The 19,805-nt window shown below is 53.5% G+C and overlaps 1 protein-coding gene across 2 annotated transcripts in view; it reads left to right on the forward strand.

The window, feature by feature from the left end:
* Positions 1-19,184, forward strand: part of ABCC8 (ATP binding cassette subfamily C member 8) — a 458,344-nt gene extending 439,160 nt beyond the window's left edge. The window contains exon 39 of one of the 2 annotated variants that reach the window (XR_013220970.1): positions 18,945-19,184. Coding sequence is in view for 1 of the 2 variants with exons in the window: in XM_077281846.1 (XP_077137961.1) it covers positions 18,945-19,082 (138 nt within the window). In the remaining variant the exon portion in view is untranslated. The remainder of the gene's footprint in view (positions 1-18,944) is intronic. The other variant, XM_077281846.1, reaches the window with a different exon arrangement.
* Positions 19,185-19,805: the final 621 nt, after the last annotated feature.

The following is a 19,805-nucleotide window of genomic DNA, read 5'->3' on the forward strand; positions in this document are numbered from 1 at the left end:
GAGCAGTCTCTTTTTGCGCCACACTCTCCCTCCCTGGACAATGCGCTTTTCATGCACACTCTCTCCCTGGAGCTGTCTTTTTGTGCCGCACTTTCCTCTCTCCCTGGAGCAGTCTCTTTTTGCGCCACACTCTCCCTCCCTGGAGAATGTGCTTTTCATGCGCACTCTCTCCCTGGAGCTGTCTTTTTGTGCCACACTTTCCTCTCTCCCTGGAGCAGTCTCTTTTTGCGCCACACTCTCCCTCCCTGGACAATGCATTTTTCATGCACACTCTTTCCCTGGAGCTGTCTTTTTGTGCTGCACTTTCCTCTCTCCCTGGAGCAGTCTCTTTTTGCGCCGCACTCTCCCTCCCTGCAGAATGTGCTTCTCATGCGCTCTCTCTCCCCGCAGCTGTCTTTTTGCGCCGCACTTTCCTCTCTCCCTGGAGCAGTCTCTTTTTGCGCCGCACTCTCCCTCCCTGGACAATGCACTTTTCATGCACACTCTCTCCCCGGAGCTGTCTTTTTGTGCCGCACTTTCCTCTCTCCCTGGAGCAGTCTCTTTTTGCGCCGCACTCTCCCTCCCTGGAGAATGTGCTTTTCATGCGCACTCTTTCCCTGGAGCTGTCTTTTTGTGCTGCACTTTCCTCTCTCCCTGGAGCAGTCTCTTTTTCCGCCGCACTGTCCCTCCCTGGAGAATGTGCTTCTCATGCTCACTCTCTCCCCGGAGCTGTCTTTTTGTGCCGCACTTTCCTCTCTCCCTGGAGAAGTTTCTTTTTGCGCCGCACTCTCCCTCCCTGGAGAATGTGCTTCTCATGCTCACTCACTCCCCGGAGCTGTCTTTTTGTGCCGCACTTTCCTCTCTCCCTGGAGCAGTCTCTTTTTGCGCCACACTCTCCCTCCCTGGAGAATGTGCTTCTCATGCTCACTCTTTCCCTGGAGCTGTCTTTTTGTGCCGCACTTTCCTCTCTCCCTGGAGCAGTCTCTTTTTGCGCCGCACTCTCCCTCCCTGGAGAATGTGCTTCTCATGCTCACTCTTTCCCTGGAGCTGTCTTTTTGTGCCGCACTTTCCTCTCTCCCTGGAGCATTTTCTTTTTGCGCCGCACTCTCCCTCCCTGGAGAATGTGCTTCTCATGCTCACTCACTCCCCGGAGCTGTCTTTTTGTGCCGCACTTTCCTCTCTCCCTGGAGCAGTCTCTTTTTGCGCCACACTCTCCCTCCCTGGAGAATGTGCTTCTCATGCTCACTCTTTCCCTGGAGCTGTCTTTTTGTGCCGCACTTTCCTCTCTCCCTGGAGCAGTCTCTTTTTGCGCCGCACTCTCCCTCCCTGGAGAATGTGCTTCTCATGCTCACTCTCTCCCCGGAGCTGTCTTTTTGTGCCGCACTTTCCTCTCTCCCTGGAGAAGTTTCTTTTTGCGCCGCACTCTCTCTCCCTGGAGAATGTGCTTCTCATGCTCACTCTCTCCCTGCAGCTGTCTTTTTGTGCTGCACTTTCCTCTCTCCCTGGAGCAGTCTCTTTTTGCGCCGCACTCTCCCTCCCTGGAGAATGTGCTTCTCATGCTCACTCTCTCCCCGGAGCTGTCTTTTTGTGCCGCACTTTCCTCTCTCCCTGGAGCAGTCTCTTTTGCGCCGCACTCTCCCTCCCTGGAGAATGTGCTTCTCATGCTCACTCTCTCCCTGCAGCTGTCTTTTTGTGCTGCACTTTCCTCTCTCCCTGGAGCAGTCTCTTTTTGCGCCACACTCTCCCTCCCTGGACAATGCGCATTTCATGCGCACTCTCTCCCCGCAGCTGTCTTTTTGTGCTGCACTTTCCTCTCTCCCTGGAGCAGTCTCTTTTTGCGCCACACTCTCCCTCCCTGGACAATGCGCTTTTCATGCACACTCTCTCCCTGGAGCTGTCTTTTTGTGCCGCACTTTCCTCTCTCCCTGGAGCAGTCTCTTTTTGCGCCACACTCTCCCTCCCTGGAGAATGTGCTTTTCATGCGCACTCTCTCCCTGGAGCTGTCTTTTTGTGCCACACTTTCCTCTCTCCCTGGAGCAGTCTCTTTTTGCGCCACACTCTCCCTCCCTGGACAATGCATTTTTCATGCACACTCTTTCCCTGGAGCTGTCTTTTTGTGCTGCACTTTCCTCTCTCCCTGGAGCAGTCTCTTTTTGCGCCGCACTCTCCCTCCCTGCAGAATGTGCTTCTCATGCGCTCTCTCTCCCCGCAGCTGTCTTTTTGCGCCGCACTTTCCTCTCTCCCTGGAGCAGTCTCTTTTTGCGCCGCACTCTCCCTCCCTGGACAATGCGCTTTTCATGCACACTCTCTCCCCGGAGCTGTCTTTTTGTGCCGCTGTCACGATTCACACCGTGACTGTCACCAATTGTCAAGATCCCTTAGCCGCTGCCTACAATATGTCACGGATTGGGGTGACTTTAGACCAACAGACGGCTATCACATGTGCAGGGGGGTTATCCTAGTTATCCCTCCACTGCCACAATGTGATGAAAAAAAAAACACACACGAGGTTATTGACCTCTTAGTTTACAGCAGGGGCTTATTTTAGGTATCCCACTGCTCTTCAATATACCATGAACTGCAGGGATTTGGGTCTATCCCGCTTACAGTTCCACTTAACACTTGCAGCTCTCTGGCGCCCCCCTTACTCTCAGGTCAGATTAGGTACTGCACCTGGGGTAATTAGTCGCCAGAAACGCTGCCTGCTATGTACTGGCTATTGGGCGCACTGCAGCAACGCGATAACTACTCCCACTCAGGCAGGAACAATAATTATCAAGCCGCAGTCGCTACAGTGACCCCCAAAAGCTGGCACACGGTCGCTGCCACCAGCTCCAATTGAACGGGTCTGGAGCAAACCCCAAAAAAACAGTAGCGTAATTCCCTTCCGAGACAGGGTACGGTTTAGGGCAGGAAGAACGAACTAGTATTAAATAATATACCCCATAAATGATTTTTAGGCAGTGTTTATAAAAATATTTTGCAAAGATGTTACAAATGAGACAATTGCAAATATGTACAAGGTAATTATGAAAATAAAAGGATTAAATGAAGAAACGATAACACTCACATTTCTCAGATCATTGCATGGCAGTCAGCCAGACATCCCAGCTCATTGGATGTGCTGCTCAGGGCTCACAGGAAAAGAGAAGAAGAAGACTGCGCCGGGAGATCTGGCCACAACTTTATAATCTACAGTCTGTGACCTCACAGAAAGGGCTGGCTTTTCCAGATCCTCCTACCTTTCAGTCTGAGTAACTTGGATACAAATTGGTCTAATGCTTATAACTCCGTCCCAGTACATATCAGAGTCATATCACACCCAGCATAGAGCTTGTATTAACATGAGCTTTCTAAGGAGATCAAATATGTCCTATTATTTACAGAGCAATCCCTACTTCTTCCCCCGATGGAGTTAGGCGACTGTGTTTAGAGTGATGGGTAGATGCTTCGACGGAGATAAAGAATATGTATTTATCATTCCACTATCCTAAATAGTTTGTCTAATATCTCACAATAACCGAACAAAGGACCGCATGGTTCTAGAAGTTTCTCTAACTGTTAAAGCTGAGCACTTACTACTACAGGAACTGGGGGTCGTAAATGCCTTTCGTCAATAAAACTCACTTCCCCCATCTACATTGGCAAGCAAGCTCAACTCTGAAGCAAAAGTCAAGGGGGGCCTCCTAGCCCACATCCTGGGCTGACAAGAGCACTAAACTTATGATATTTCATACCATATCGTGACACCTCCCCCTTTTGGCGTGCGCTACGGCGGCAGGACCTCTCGGTATGCCTCCATGCGCACCTCCGTGGGTTCACCCTGGCGGGACAGTCCATCTGCATTCCCATGCTCCCTGCCCGCTTTGTGTTCAATGGTGAAGTCAAATTGCTGAAGGGCAAGGCTCCAGCGTAGCAACCTGCCATTGGTTCCACACATGGTGCTTAGCCAGCGCAGAGGGTTGTGGTCGGTCACCACAGTGAAGGTGCGACCGTACAAGTAGGGCTGCAAGCGCTGCAGGGCCCAGACTATGGCCAGGCACTCCTTCTCAATGGTGGAGTAGGCCACTTCCCTCAGCAAAAGTTTCCGGCTCAGGTACAACACGGGGTGCTCTTGGTCCTCCGAGTCAACCTGGCTGAGCACAGCACCAAGGCCAAACTCACTGGCGTCAGTCTGTACCAAGAACGGTCGACTGCTGTCGACGGCTTTCAACACAGGGGCGTTGCACAGTGCTGTTTTCAACGCCTGGAAGGCCCCCTCACAGCCATCTGTCCAGTTGACGATGTGGGGTAGCTTCTTCCTGGTGAGGTCCGTCAAAGGTTTTGCCAGGCTACGATAGTGCTGCACGAAGCGCCTATAGTACCCTGCAGTGCCCAGGAAGGACATCACCTGTTTCTTGTTCCTGGGAGTGGGCCAGTTCACGATCACGCCCACTTTGTCAGGCTCTGGCTTTAGGGTGTTTCCACCTACCCGGTGCCCCAGGTAGTGAACCTCCCTCATGCCCATCTGGCACTTTCCCGGCTTGATAGTCAGTCCTGCTCGGTGAATTCGCCCGAGCACCTCTTCGAGATGCTGCAGGTGTTCATCCCAGGAGGGACTGAAGATGGCAATGTCATCTAAGTACGCCACAGCGTACTTCTCCAGTCCCTGAAGCAGGAGATTGACCATCCGCTGGAAAGTGGCAGGGGCATTCTTCATGCCGAAGGGCATGACCGTGGACTCGTACAGTCCAAAGGGTGTGATAAAGGCGGACTTCTCCTGCGCCTCGGGGCTCAGGGGAATCTGCCAGTATCCGCGACTCAGATCCATTATTGTCAGGTATTCTGCGCCAGCTAACTTCTCAAGCAGTTCCTCGATGCGCGGCATTGGGTGCGCGTCAGAGGCTGTAATGGCGTTGAGCCCCCTGTAGTCCACGCAGAACCGGGTGGTCCGGTCCTTCTTTGGCACGAGAACTACAGGTGAGGCCCACGCGCTCTTTGACCGTCGAATCACCCCCAGCTGTAACATCTCATCGATCTCCTGGCGCATAATCTGCTGCACCTGGTCAGAGATTCGATAGGGTGTTCGCCGTAGTGGGGCGTGATTCCCGGTGTCCACCTCGTGGACGGCTAACTCAGTCCGTCCAGGCCGGTTGGAGAACACGACCCGGAAGGGTTCCAGCATGGTTTGCAACTGCAACCGCTGTGGTTCATCTAGCGAGGCGCTTACCTCCACGTCCTCAATGGACCCACGGGCCTTGGCTTGGGCCAGCATGTCCAGGAGGGTGTCTTCCTCCCCGTCTTCGGGTAAGCTGCAGATCGGTAGGACGAAAGGTTCACGTTCGTGATGAGCCTTCATCATGTTGACGTGAAAGGCCTTTCGCCTACCCCGAGTGTGGTCAAGCGTGACCACATAGGTGACCGGGTTGAGCTGTTGGTGGACGATGTACGGGCCCTCCCAGGCTGCCTGAAGCTTATCCGTTGGTACAGGAACCAGCACCCACACCTTTTGACCCACGTGGTAGGTCCGCTCCCGGGCGTTCTGGTCATACCAGTGCTTCTGATCAGCCTGAGCCTGCGTCATGTTGTCATGCACCAACTGCGTCAAGGTCTGCATCTTGTCACGGAAGCGCATGACATACTCCACTATGGACACTTCCGAAGGGTTCGGCTCCTCTTCCCAGGATTCTCTTACCAACCCAAGGGGTCCCCGGACTCGCCTGCCGTACAGGAGCTCGAAGGGGGAGAACCCCGTCGAGGCCTGCGGAACCTCTCTGTAAGCGAATAGCAGGTGTGGGAGGTACCGCTCCCAGTCGCGCCCTTGTGTCTCAACCAGCATGCGTAGCATCTGTTTGAGGGTACCATTGAAGCGTTCACACAAGCCATTGGTCTGTGGGTGATATGCACTCGATACCAGGTGCTTCACCTGCATTTTCTTACAGAGAGCCTCCATTAGGTGAGACATAAATTGGGTCCCTCGATCAGTAAGCATTTCCCTGGGAAATCCTACACGTGAAAAGATGGCCAACAGGGCATCCGCCACCTTATCTGCCCTAATTGACGACAGAGCTACTGCCTCTGGGTACCGGGTAGCGTAGTCTACCACCGTAAGAATATATTGCTTTCCAGAGCTGCTGGTGACGGCCAGCGGGCCCACAATGTCCACCGCAATCCTCTGGAAAGGCTCCTCTATCACTGGCAAAGGGATCAGGGGAGCCTTAAGAGCAGGCCCCGCCTTCCCCACTCTTTGACAGGTGACACAGGAGCGGCAGTAGTTTGACACATCTGTCCCCATCTTAGGCCAATAGAAGTGTTGAGACAGCCGGGCCTTAGTTTTGCTGATTCCCAAGTGTCCAGCTAGTGGGATCTCATGGGCAATCCGCAACAACTCACCCCGGAATTGTTGCGGGACGACCAGCTGTCTTTCCCTCAACCACTCCTTTTGTGATTCTCCGGGTACTGTCTCCCGGTACAACCTTCCTCCTTCCCAGAACACCTTCTCCTTATCAGTCTCGGAGAATGACGTCCCGGCGAGTTGTCTCAAACTCTCTAGGCTCGCATCTGTGTGCAGAGCGGCCTGAAACTCCTGGCTAGGGGAAGCCAGAAGCGACGTCAGGGTCCCTTGCCCACGGGAGCCCTCTGGGACCTGCACTGGGTTCACCTCTGGTTCAGTCACACTGATGACTGAGGAGGGTCCGGAAGGCAGACAGGTATCTGCGTTCCGGGCACTCTGACTGCGGGTGACAGCAGCTACGTAGGCTGTCTCCCCGGGGTTTCTACAGACCCATCAGCCGATGCTGCTATGGGCTCTACCTCCCCATCCACCCCCATTACCTCAGGAGCATTGCTACTTATGGGCCAGTTACCTTCCTCGGTGGCACTGGTCAATTGCATGGCATCACCTTGCTCACGGTTCCCATGTATCTCCCCATTTCCGGTAGCACCGACACTTGCCCCTGCTAGGGGTTCCTCAGCCGTCTCACTCCGCAGAGCGACGTGGCTGAGCACTCCTGTACCTATGGACACATCAACTTTCACAGAAACATCATTATCAGATACAGTTGGCACAGGTACAACATTTCCACCATCAATCCTAGGGAAAAAATGGTTAACAGATGCATCATTACAAGATAAAGCATGGTCAGGTAACACATGCGATTTCCCATCATCATCATCAGGGTTAACGTTACCCTTATTAGCAGATTGGGGAGGGGTGTCAGGGACGTAGTATGCAAACAACCTCCCCAAATCAGTCCCCAACAAAACATCAGTGGGCAAATTATCAGACAGCCCCACTTCTTTCACCCCGCTCCCGGCACCCCAATCAATAAAAACCCGGGCCATCGGTAAGGGACAGCTGATGCCCCCAATCCCAGTGACAGTTAGGGTTTTCCCCGGAATGATTTCTTCAGGGGCCGCCAGTTCGGGTCGGATGAGGGTTCGTTCAGCCCCGGTGTCCTTGAGGCCGGTAGCAACACGACCTCCCACAGTGACGGGCTGTACGTTGTCACACACCCTCCCAACCACACCACCCACCAAAAGAACAGCTGCATTAGGCCCTGGGGCCTGGGATGAGGGGTTCTTCTGCTTGGCTGGACATTGGTGACTGAGGTGTCCAGTCTGCCTGCAGTGGTAACACTGGCGAAGTTCGGTGGTAGGTCTGGTGCTGTTGGCCACGGGGACAGGACCTCTGGTGTGTTGGCTGGTAGGGGTACTGGCGTTGGCTGCAGGCTTACCCCCTCTCCAGCTGGAGGTGAGTGGCTTCCGCACTTCCGATCTACGGTTGGCCTCATAGGCATCGGCAATCTGCGCTGCTGTCGTCACGTCTTTGGGTTCTCTGTCCATCACAAACTGTCGCACCTCAGTTGGGCAAAGACGGAAGAACTGGTCTTTGATCATCAGGTCTCGCAGCTGTACAAAGGTGGTCACTGACAGTCCTTGGGTCCACTGGTCAAAGTGGGTCCCCAGTCCATGCACCACATCACTGTAACTGTCGTGTGGGCCACGTTGGAGGGTCCGAAACTTTTTACGGTACACCTCGGGTGTAAGCTGGTACTTGGCTATCAGAGCCTGCTTGATGGCCTCATAGTCACCATCTTGTTCTTGAGGGAGGGCAGCAAACGCCTCCAGAGCTTTTCCTCTCAGCCCTGGTGTCAGGTACCGTGCCCATTCTTGTGTAGGCAGCTGGGACTGTCTGCAGGCTTTCTCAAAGGCCCGCAGAAAAGTGTCCAAGTCCCCATCCTTTTCCATAACCGGAAAGTGGTCGGGCCGGGGCTTTGGTGTCTGAGCGCTGCTGGGCTCACGGCTCTGGGACGACCCCTGCATTTGCAGTTGGGCCATCTGCAGCTGGTACTCCCGCTGCGCTTGGGCCTCTCGCTCGGCTCGCTGGGCCTGGGCCTCTCGCTCGGCTCTCTCTTGGTATTGCTGGATCAGCTGCAGACGTCGGTCCAGGTCATCTGCGGAGCATTGTTGCAGAGCCAGTTGCAGGAGGTGGTCTGCACCCCCCTGGTTGCCAGTAGGGCCCGTATTCAGTGGTTGAACCTCTGCTGCAGCACCACGTTCGCTGGTGCTGGCATCTGCGGCCTCTGGGCTCTGCGAGTGGTCTAGAGCGGCTTCCCATTGCACCAGTTCAGCGACCATTTGAGTCTTGGTCTTGTTCTGGGGGTTCAGGCCATGGTACATGCATATCCCAGCAAGAGTGTCTTTCTTCTGCTGGGTGTACCAGGCTTCTCCTTTCGCAGCCATGGTTGCCAAATAAAAGATAGAATAGAAAAACGAAGAGAAAGGGAAGGGATAATTACCAGTACACAATTGTCTCACAACTAATAAACACTGAGTTCGTTCTCCAAACTTATTTGCGCAGAGTTCTCGCAAGAACTTTCTGCAAGTTTTTAGTGAAAGGAATGATTGCTCAAACCAAATCACTAATGCTCTAATATCCCACCGCCTTGCCACCAATATGTCACGATTCACACCGTGACTGTCACCAATTGTCAAGATCCCTTAGCCGCTGCCTACAATATGTCACGGATTGGGGTGACTTTAGACCAACAGACGGCTATCACATGTGCAGGGGGGTTATCCTAGTTATCCCTCCACTGCCACAATGTGATGAAAAAAAAAACACACACGAGGTTATTGACCTCTTAGTTTACAGCAGGGGCTTATTTTAGGTATCCCACTGCTCTTCAATATACCATGAACTGCAGGGATTTGGGTCTATCCCGCTTACAGTTCCACTTAACACTTGCAGCTCTCTGGCGCCCCCCTTACTCTCAGGTCAGATTAGGTACTGCACCTGGGGTAATTAGTCGCCAGAAACGCTGCCTGCTATGTACTGGCTATTGGGCGCACTGCAGCAACGCGATAACTACTCCCACTCAGGCAGGAACAATAATTATCAAGCCGCAGTCGCTACAGTGACCCCCAAAAGCTGGCACACGGTCGCTGCCACCAGCTCCAATTGAACGGGTCTGGAGCAAACCCCAAAAAAACAGTAGCGTAATTCCCTTCCGAGACAGGGTACGGTTTAGGGCAGGAAGAACGAACTAGTATTAAATAATATACCCCATAAATGATTTTTAGGCAGTGTTTATAAAAATATTTTGCAAAGATGTTACAAATGAGACAATTGCAAATATGTACAAGGTAATTATGAAAATAAAAGGATTAAATGAAGAAACGATAACACTCACATTTCTCAGATCATTGCATGGCAGTCAGCCAGACATCCCAGCTCATTGGATGTGCTGCTCAGGGCTCACAGGAAAAGAGAAGAAGAAGACTGCGCCGGGAGATCTGGCCACAACTTTATAATCTACAGTCTGTGACCTCACAGAAAGGGCTGGCTTTTCCAGATCCTCCTACCTTTCAGTCTGAGTAACTTGGATACAAATTGGTCTAATGCTTATAACTCCGTCCCAGTACATATCAGAGTCATATCACACCCAGCATAGAGCTTGTATTAACATGAGCTTTCTGAGGAGATCAAATATGTCCTATTATTTACAGAGCAATCCCTACTTCTTCCCCCGATGGAGTTAGGCGACTGTGTTTAGAGTGATGGGTAGATGCTTCGACGGAGATAAAGAATATGTATTTATCATTCCACTATCCTAAATAGTTTGTCTAATATCTCACAATAACCGAACAAAGGACCGCATGGTTCTAGAAGTTTCTCTAACTGTTAAAGCTGAGCACTTACTACTACAGGAACTGGGGGTCGTAAATGCCTTTCGTCAATAAAACTCACTTCCCCCATCTACATTGGCAAGCAAGCTCAACTCTGAAGCAAAAGTCAAGGGGGGCCTCCTAGCCCACATCCTGGGCTGACAAGAGCACTAAACTTATGATATTTCATACCATATCGTGACAGCCGCACTTTCCTCTCTCCCTGGAGCAGTCTCTTTTTGCGCCGCACTCTCCCTCCCTGGAGAATGTGCTTTTCATGCGCACTCTTTCCCTGGAGCTGTCTTTTTGTGCTGCACTTTCCTCTCTCCCTGGAGCAGTCTCTTTTTGCGCCGCACTGTCCCTCCCTGGAGAATGTGCTTCTCATGCTCACTCTCTCCCCGGAGCTGTCTTTTTGTGCCGCACTTTCCTCTCTCCCTGGAGAAGTTTCTTTTTGCGCCGCACTCTCCCTCCCTGGAGAATGTGCTTCTCATGCTCACTCACTCCCCGGAGCTGTCTTTTTGTGCCGCACTTTCCTCTCTCCCTGGAGCAGTCTCTTTTTGCGCCACACTCTCCCTCCCTGGAGAATGTGCTTCTCATGCTCACTCTTTCCCTGGAGCTGTCTTTTTGTGCCGCACTTTCCTCTCTCCCTGGAGCAGTCTCTTTTTGCGCCGCACTCTCCCTCCCTGGAGAATGTGCTTCTCATGCTCACTCTTTCCCTGGAGCTGTCTTTTTGTGCCGCACTTTCCTCTCTCCCTGGAGCATTTTCTTTTTGCGCCGCACTCTCCCTCCCTGGAGAATGTGCTTCTCATGCTCACTCACTCCCCGGAGCTGTCTTTTTGTGCCGCACTTTCCTCTCTCCCTGGAGCAGTCTCTTTTTGCGCCACACTCTCCCTCCCTGGAGAATGTGCTTCTCATGCTCACTCTTTCCCTGGAGCTGTCTTTTTGTGCCGCACTTTCCTCTCTCCCTGGAGCAGTCTCTTTTTGCGCCGCACTCTCCCTCCCTGGAGAATGTGCTTCTCATGCTCACTCTCTCCCCGGAGCTGTCTTTTTGTGCCGCACTTTCCTCTCTCCCTGGAGAAGTTTCTTTTTGCGCCGCACTCTCTCTCCCTGGAGAATGTGCTTCTCATGCTCACTCTCTCCCTGCAGCTGTCTTTTTGTTCTGCACTTTCCTCTCTCCCTGGAGCAGTCTCTTTTTGCGCCACACTCTCCCTCCCTGGACAATGCGCATTTCATGCGCACTCTCTCCCCGCAGCTGTCTTTTTGTGCTGCACTTTCCTCTCTCCCTGGAGCAGTCTCTTTTTGCGCCACACTCTCCCTCCCTGGACAATGCACTTTTCATGCACACTCTCTCCCTGGAGCTGTCTTTTTGTGCCGCACTTTCCTCTCTCCCTGGAGCAGTCTCTTTTTGCGCCACACTCTCCCTCCCTGGAGAATGTGCTTTTCATGCGCACTCTCTCCCTGGAGCTGTCTTTTTGTGCCACACTTTCCTCTCTCCCTGGAGCAGTCTCTTTTTGCGCCACACTCTCCCTCCCTGGACAATGCATTTTTCATGCACACTCTTTCCCTGGAGCTGTCTTTTTGTGCTGCACTTTCCTCTCTCCCTGGAGCAGTCTCTTTTTGCGCCGCACTCTCCCTCCCTGCAGAATGTGCTTCTCATGCGCTCTCTCTCCCCGCAGCTGTCTTTTTGCGCCGCACTTTCCTCTCTCCCTGGAGCAGTCTCTTTTTGCGCCGCACTCTCCCTCCCTGGACAATGCGCTTTTCATGCACACTCTCTCCCCGGAGCTGTCTTTTTGTGCCGCACTTTCCTCTCTCCCTGGAGCAGTCTCTTTTTGCGCCGCACTCTCCCTCCCTGGAGAATGTGCTTTTCATGCGCACTCTTTCCCTGGAGCTGTCTTTTTTTGCCGCACTTTCCTCTCTCCCTGGAGCATTTTCTTTTTGCGCCGCACTCTCCCTCCCTGGAGAATGTGCTTCTCATGCTCACTCTCTCCCCGCAGCTGTCTTTTTGTGCCGCACTTTCCTCTCTCCCTGGAGAAGTTTCTTTTTGCACCGCACTCTCCCTCCCTGGAGAATGTGCTTCTCATGCTCACTCTCTCCCCGGAGCTGTCTTTTTGTGCCGCACTTTCCTCTCTCCCTGGAGCAGTCTCTTTTTGCGCCGCACTCTCCCTCCCTGGAGAATGTGCTTCTCATGCTCACTCTCTCCCCGGAGCTGTCTTTTTGTGTCGCACTTTCCTCTCTCCCTGAAGCAGTCTCTTTTTGCGCTGCACTCTCCCTCCCTGGAGAATGTGCTTCTCATGCTCACTCTCTCCCCGGAGCTGTCTTTTTGTGCCGCACTTTCCTCTCTCCATGGAGCATTTTCTTTTTGCGCCGCACTCTCCCTCCCTGGAGAATGTGCTTCTCATGCTCACTCTTTCCCTGGAGCTGTCTTTTTGTGCCGCACTTTCCTCTCTCCCTGGAGCAGTCTCTTTTTGCGCCGCACTCTCCCTCCCTGGAGAATGTGCTTCTCATGCGCACTCTCTCCCCGCAGCTGTCTTTTTGTGCCGCACTTTCCTCTCTCCCTGGAGCAGTCTCTTTTTGCGCCGCACTCTCCCTCCCTGGAGAATGTGCTTCTCATGCGCACTCTCTCCCCGCAGCTGTCTTTTTGTGCCGCACTTTCCTCTCTCCCTGGAGCAGTCTCTTTTTGCGCCGCACTCTCCCTCCCTGGAGAATGTGCTTCTCATGCTCACTCTCTCCCCGGAGCTGTCTTTTTGTGCTGCACTTTCCTCTCTCCCTGGAGCAGTCTCTTTTTGCGCCGCACTCTCCCTCCCTGGAAAATGTGCTTCTCATGCTCACTCTCTCCCCGGAGCTGTCTTTTTGTGCTGCACTTTCCTCTCTCCCTGGAGCAGTCTCTTTTTGCGCCGCACTCTCCCTCCCTGGAGAATGTGCTTTTCATGCGCACTCTTTCCCTGGAGCTGTCTTTTTGTGCTGCACTTTCCTCTCTCCCTGGAGCAGTCTCTTTTTGCGCCGCACTGTCCCTCCCTGGAGAATGTGCTTCTCATGCTCACTCTCTCCCCGGAGCTGTCTTTTTGTGCCGCACTTTCCTCTCTCCCTGGAGAAGTTTCTTTTTGCGCCGCACTCTCCCTCCCTGGAGAATGTGCTTCTCATGCTCACTCACTCCCCGGAGCTGTCTTTTTGTGCCGCACTTTCCTCTCTCCCTGGAGCAGTCTCTTTTTGCGCCACACTCTCCCTCCCTGGAGAATGTGCTTCTCATGCTCACTCTTTCCCTGGAGCTGTCTTTTTGTGCCGCACTTTCCTCTCTCCCTGGAGCAGTCTCTTTTTGCGCCGCACTCTCCCTCCCTGGAGAATGTGCTTCTCATGCTCACTCTTTCCCTGGAGCTGTCTTTTTGTGCCGCACTTTCCTCTCTCCCTGGAGCATTTTCTTTTTGCGCCGCACTCTCCCTCCCTGGAGAATGTGCTTCTCATGCTCACTCACTCCCCGGAGCTGTCTTTTTGTGCCGCACTTTCCTCTCTCCCTGGAGCAGTCTCTTTTTGCGCCACACTCTCCCTCCCTGGAGAATGTGCTTCTCATGCTCACTCTTTCCCTGGAGCTGTCTTTTTGTGCCGCACTTTCCTCTCTCCCTGGAGCAGTCTCTTTTTGCGCCGCACTCTCCCTCCCTGGAGAATGTGCTTCTCATGCTCACTCTTTCCCTGGAGCTGTCTTTTTGTGCCGCACTTTCCTCTCTCCCTGGAGAAGTTTCTTTTTGCGCCGCACTCTCTCTCCCTGGAGAATGTGCTTCTCATGCTCACTCTCTCCCTGCAGCTGTCTTTTTGTGCTGCACTTTCCTCTCTCCCTGGAGCAGTCTCTTTTTGCGCCACACTCTCCCTCCCTGGACAATGCGCATTTCATGCGCACTCTCTCCCCGCAGCTGTCTTTTTGTGCTGCACTTTCCTCTCTCCCTGGAGCAGTCTCTTTTTGCGCCACACTCTCCCTCCCTGGACAATGCGCTTTTCATGCACACTCTCTCCCTGGAGCTGTCTTTTTGTGCCGCACTTTCCTCTCTCCCTGGAGCAGTCTCTTTTTGCGCCACACTCTCCCTCCCTGGAGAATGTGCTTTTCATGCGCACTCTCTCCCTGGAGCTGTCTTTTTGTGCCACACTTTCCTCTCTCCCTGGAGCAGTCTCTTTTTGCGCCACACTCTCCCTCCCTGGACAATGCATTTTTCATGCACACTCTTTCCCTGGAGCTGTCTTTTTGTGCTGCACTTTCCTCTCTCCCTGGAGCAGTCTCTTTTTGCGCCGCACTCTCCCTCCCTGCAGAATGTGCTTCTCATGCGCTCTCTCTCCCCGCAGCTGTCTTTTTGCGCCGCACTTTCCTCTCTCCCTGGAGCAGTCTCTTTTTGCGCCGCACTCTCCCTCCCTGGACAATGCGCTTTTCATGCACACTCTCTCCCCGGAGCTGTCTTTTTGTGCCGCACTTTCCTCTCTCCCTGGAGCAGTCTCTTTTTGCGCCGCACTCTCCCTCCCTGGAGAATGTGCTTTTCATGCGCACTCTTTCCCTGGAGCTGTCTTTTTTTGCCGCACTTTCCTCTCTCCCTGGAGCATTTTCTTTTTGCGCCGCACTCTCCCTCCCTGGAGAATGTGCTTCTCATGCTCACTCTCTCCCCGCAGCTGTCTTTTTGTGCCGCACTTTCCTCTCTCCCTGGAGAAGTTTCTTTTTGCACCGCACTCTCCCTCCCTGGAGAATGTGCTTCTCATGCTCACTCTCTCCCCGGAGCTGTCTTTTTGTGCCGCACTTTCCTCTCTCCCTGGAGCAGTCTCTTTTTGCGCCGCACTCTCCCTCCCTGGAGAATGTGCTTCTCATGCTCACTCTCTCCCCGGAGCTGTCTTTTTGTGTCGCACTTTCCTCTCTCCCTGAAGCAGTCTCTTTTTGCGCTGCACTCTCCCTCCCTGGAGAATGTGCTTCTCATGCTCACTCTCTCCCCGGAGCTGTCTTTTTGTGCCGCACTTTCCTCTCTCCATGGAGCATTTTCTTTTTGCGCCGCACTCTCCCTCCCTGGAGAATGTGCTTCTCATGCTCACTCTTTCCCTGGAGCTGTCTTTTTGTGCCGCACTTTCCTCTCTCCCTGGAGCAGTCTCTTTTTGCGCCGCACTCTCCCTCCCTGGAGAATGTGCTTCTCATGCGCACTCTCTCCCCGCAGCTGTCTTTTTGTGCCGCACTTTCCTCTCTCCCTGGAGCAGTCTCTTTTTGCGCCGCACTCTCCCTCCCTGGAGAATGTGCTTCTCATGCGCACTCTCTCCCCGCAGCTGTCTTTTTGTGCCGCACTTTCCTCTCTCCCTGGAGCAGTCTCTTTTTGCGCCGCACTCTCCCTCCCTGGAGAATGTGCTTCTCATGCTCACTCTCTCCCCGGAGCTGTCTTTTTGTGCTGCACTTTCCTCTCTCCCTGGAGCAGTCTCTTTTTGCGCCGCACTCTCCCTCCCTGAAGAATGTGCTTCTCATGCTCACTCTCTCCCCGGAGCTGTCTTTTTGTGTCGCACTTTCCTCTCTCCCTGAAGCAGTCTCTTTTTGCGCCGCACTCTCCCTCCCTGGAGAATGTGCTTCTCATGCTCACTCTCTCCCCGGAGCTGTCTTTTTGTGCCGCACTTTCCTCTCTCCCTGGAGCAGTCTCTTTTTGCGTCGCACTCTCCCTCCCTGGACAATGCACTTCTCATGCGCACTCTCTCCCCGCAGCTGTCTTTTTGTGCCGCACTTTCCTCTCTCCCTGGAGCAGTCTCTTTTTGCGCCGCACTCTCCCTCCCTGGAGAATGTGCTTCTCATGCTCACTCTCTCCCCGGAGCTGTCTTTTTGTGCCGCACTTTCCTCTCTCCCTGGAGCAGTCTCTTTTTGCGCCGCACTCTCCCTCCCTGAAGAATGTGCTTCTCATGCTCACTCTCTCCCCGGAGCTGTCTTTTTGTGTCGCACTTTCCTCTCTCCCTGAAGCAGTCTCTTTTTGCGCCGCACTCTCCCTCCCTGGATAATGTGCTTCTCATGCTCACTCTCTCCCCGGAGCTGTCTTTTTGTGTCGCACTTTCCTCTCTCCCTGAAGCAGTCTCTTTTTGCGCCGCACTCTCCCTCCCTGGAGAATGTGCTTCTCATGCTCACTCTCTCCCCGGAGCTGTCTTTTTTTGCCGCACTTTCCTCTCTCCCTGGAGCATTTTCTTTTTGCGCCGCACTCTCCCTCCCTGGAGAATGTGCTTCTCATGCTCACTCTCTCCCCGCAGCTGTCTTTTTGTGCCGCACTTTCCTCTCTCCCTGGAGAAGTTTCTTTTTGCGCCGCACTCTCCCTCCCTGGAGAATGTGCTTCTCATGCTCACTCTCTCCCCGGAGCTGTCTTTTTGTGCCGCACTTTCCTCTCTCCCTGGAGCAGTCTCTTTTTGCGCCGCACTCTCCCTCCCTGGAGAATGTGCTTCTCATGCTCACTCTCTCCCCGGAGCTGTCTTTTTGTGTCGCACTTTCCTCTCTCCCTGAAGCAGTCTCTTTTTGCGCTGCACTCTCCCTCCCTGGAGAATGTGCTTCTCATGCTCACTCTCTCCCCGGAGCTGTCTTTTTGTGCCGCACTTTCCTCTCTCCATGGAGCATTTTCTTTTTGCGCCGCACTCTCCCTCCCTGGAGAATGTGCTTCTCATGCTCACTCTTTCCCTGGAGCTGTCTTTTTGTGCCGCACTTTCCTCTCTCCCTGGAGCAGTCTCTTTTTGCGCCGCACTCTCCCTCCCTGGAGAATGTGCTTCTCATGCGCACTCTCTCCCCGCAGCTGTCTTTTTGTGCCGCACTTTCCTCTCTCCCTGGAGCAGTCTCTTTTTGCGCCGCACTCTCCCTCCCTGGAGAATGTGCTTCTCATGCGCACTCTCTCCCCGCAGCTGTCTTTTTGTGCCGCACTTTCCTCTCTCCCTGGAGCAGTCTCTTTTTGCGCCGCACTCTCCCTCCCTGGAGAATGTGCTTCTCATGCTCACTCTCTCCCCGGAGCTGTCTTTTTGTGCTGCACTTTCCTCTCTCCCTGGAGCAGTCTCTTTTTGCGCCGCACTCTCCCTCCCTGAAGAATGTGCTTCTCATGCTCACTCTCTCCCCGGAGCTGTCTTTTTGTGTCGCACTTTCCTCTCTCCCTGAAGCAGTCTCTTTTTGCGCCGCACTCTCCCTCCCTGGAGAATGTGCTTCTCATGCTCACTCTCTCCCCGGAGCTGTCTTTTTGTGCCGCACTTTCCTCTCTCCCTGGAGCAGTCTCTTTTTGCGTCGCACTCTCCCTCCCTGGACAATGCACTTCTCATGCGCACTCTCTCCCCGCAGCTGTCTTTTTGTGCCGCACTTTCCTCTCTCCCTGGAGCAGTCTCTTTTTGCGCCGCACTCTCCCTCCCTGGAGAATGTGCTTCTCATGCTCACTCTCTCCCCGGAGCTGTCTTTTTGTGCCGCACTTTCCTCTCTCCCTGGAGCAGTCTCTTTTTGCGCCGCACTCTCCCTCCCTGAAGAATGTGCTTCTCATGCTCACTCTCTCCCCGGAGCTGTCTTTTTGTGTCGCACTTTCCTCTCTCCCTGAAGCAGTCTCTTTTTGCGCTGCACTCTCCCTCCCTGGAGAATGTGCTTCTCATGCTCACTCTCTCCCCGGAGCTGTCTTTTTGTGCCGCACTTTCCTCTCTCCCTGGAGCAGTCTCTTTTTGCGTCGCACTCTCCCTCCCTGGACAATGCACTTCTCATGCGCACTCTCTCCCCGCAGCTGTCTTTTTGTGCCGCACTTTCCTCTCTCCCTGGAGCAGTCTCTTTTTGCGCCGCACTCTCCCTCCCTGGAGAATGTGCTTCTCATGCTCACTCTCTCCCCGGAGCTGTCTTTTTGTGCCGCACTTTCCTCTCTCCCTGGAGCATTTTCTTTTTGCGCCACACTCTCCCTCCCTGGAGAATGTGCTTCTCATGCGCACTCTCTCCCCGCAGCTGTCTTTTTGTGCCGCACTTTCCTCTCTCCCTGGAGCAGTCTCTTTTTGCGCCACACTCTCCCTCCCTGGAGAATGTGCTTCTCATGCGCACTCTCTCCCCGCAGCTGTCTTTTTGTGCCGCACTTTCCTCTCTCCCCGGAGCTGTCTTTTTGTGCCGCACTTTCCTCTCTCCCTGGAGCATTTTCTTTTTGCGCCGCACTCTCCCTCCCTGGAGAATGTGCTTCTCATGCTCACTCTTTCCCTGGAGCTGTCTTTTTGTGCCGCACTTTCCTCTCTCCCTGGAGCATTTTCTTTTTGCGCCGCACTCTCCCTCCCTGGAGAATGTGCTTCTCATGCTCACTCTCTCCCCGGAGCTGTCTTTTTGTGCCGCACTTTCCTCTCTCCCTGGAGCATTTTCTTTTTGCGCCGCACTCTCCCTCCCTGGAGAATGTGCTTCTCATGCTCACTCTCTCCCCGGAGCTGTCTTTTTGTGCCGCACTTTCCTCTCTCCCTGGAGCATTTTCTTTTTGCGCCGCACTCTCCCTCCCTGGAGAATGTGCTTCTCATGCTCACTCTTTCCCTGGAGCTGTCTTTTTGTGCCGCACTTTCCTCTCTCCCTGGAGCATTTTCTTTTTGCGCCGCACTCTCCCTCCCTGGAGAATGTGCTTCTCATGCGCACTCTCTCCCCGCAGCTGTCTTTTTGTGCCGCACTTTCCTCTCTCCCTGGAGCAGTCTCTTTTTGCGCCGCACTCTCCCTCCCTGGAGAATGTGCTTCTCATGCGCACTCTCTCCCCGCAGCTGTCTTTTTGCACCATACTCTCCCCCATACCGCACATTCTGCCTCGGAGCCGGCTCTCACGCACGGCACCATCTCCGGTACTCACCTGTTGTTCTTCTTCCTGCAGCATCGGGTGCACACCATCCTGAACGCAGATCTGGTGATTGTCATGAAGAGAGGCGCCATTATGGAGTACGACAAGCCAGAGGTTCTTCTGGAGCGCGAGGACAGCATGTTCACCTCCTACGTACAAGCCGATAAATAAGAGGAAACTTCCAGAAGTGCAATTCTCACGTCTCCTCATTTTCTAATTGTGTAAATGATCTGTAAATAAAGAGATTTTCATAATAAAGGTCTGCACAAGGAGCCCGAAGCATCTACAGTCGTCTTACTGACTGTGGCCCCTTCCCTGGGGCACAGAAATGTGCACGGCAGGCCCCTGTGAGGGCAGTCTGAAATCAGGATCTCCTGGATCCTGTGAGTGAGCGTGGGTCGCCTCGAAATCTGCCGGATACATCTCCACAGCTGTAAACTAAGGTTATGGTGCATCGTGTGATCACAATGTGGCCTATGATGTGAGAGTCCTGGGATTCCACAGAGCAGGGAGTGGATGAGTCGGTGACTGATGGTGATGGTGAAGGTGGCAGTGCGTTTCTCTCCACCACCATTGTGCCCCATGATTTGTCCTGCTGCAGTAAAGTCTGTTTCTAGTTGGACACTTGTATGTTCCCGGGGTCCTGAACATTCCTCTGGATTACAATCCTCCAGCTGGAGCTGCCGGTACAGAGAGACAATGCAGCCAGAGAGACAACGCCAACACCGTCTTATAATAATCAGTACACTGATGGTCAGAGGGGACTGTGATGGACAAGTCCGTGGTGATCAATCATGGTCTCCTCTGATCATTCAGCTCCTAATCGCTGTCACCTCTAATTATCAGTCACTGACCTGGGAAAGTGACAGGTCAATGACTGACTATTGGAGGTCT

Source organism: Ranitomeya variabilis, chromosome 2 (genome assembly GCF_051348905.1).
Source record: "Ranitomeya variabilis isolate aRanVar5 chromosome 2, aRanVar5.hap1, whole genome shotgun sequence".
NCBI lineage: Eukaryota > Metazoa > Chordata > Amphibia > Anura > Dendrobatidae > Ranitomeya > Ranitomeya variabilis.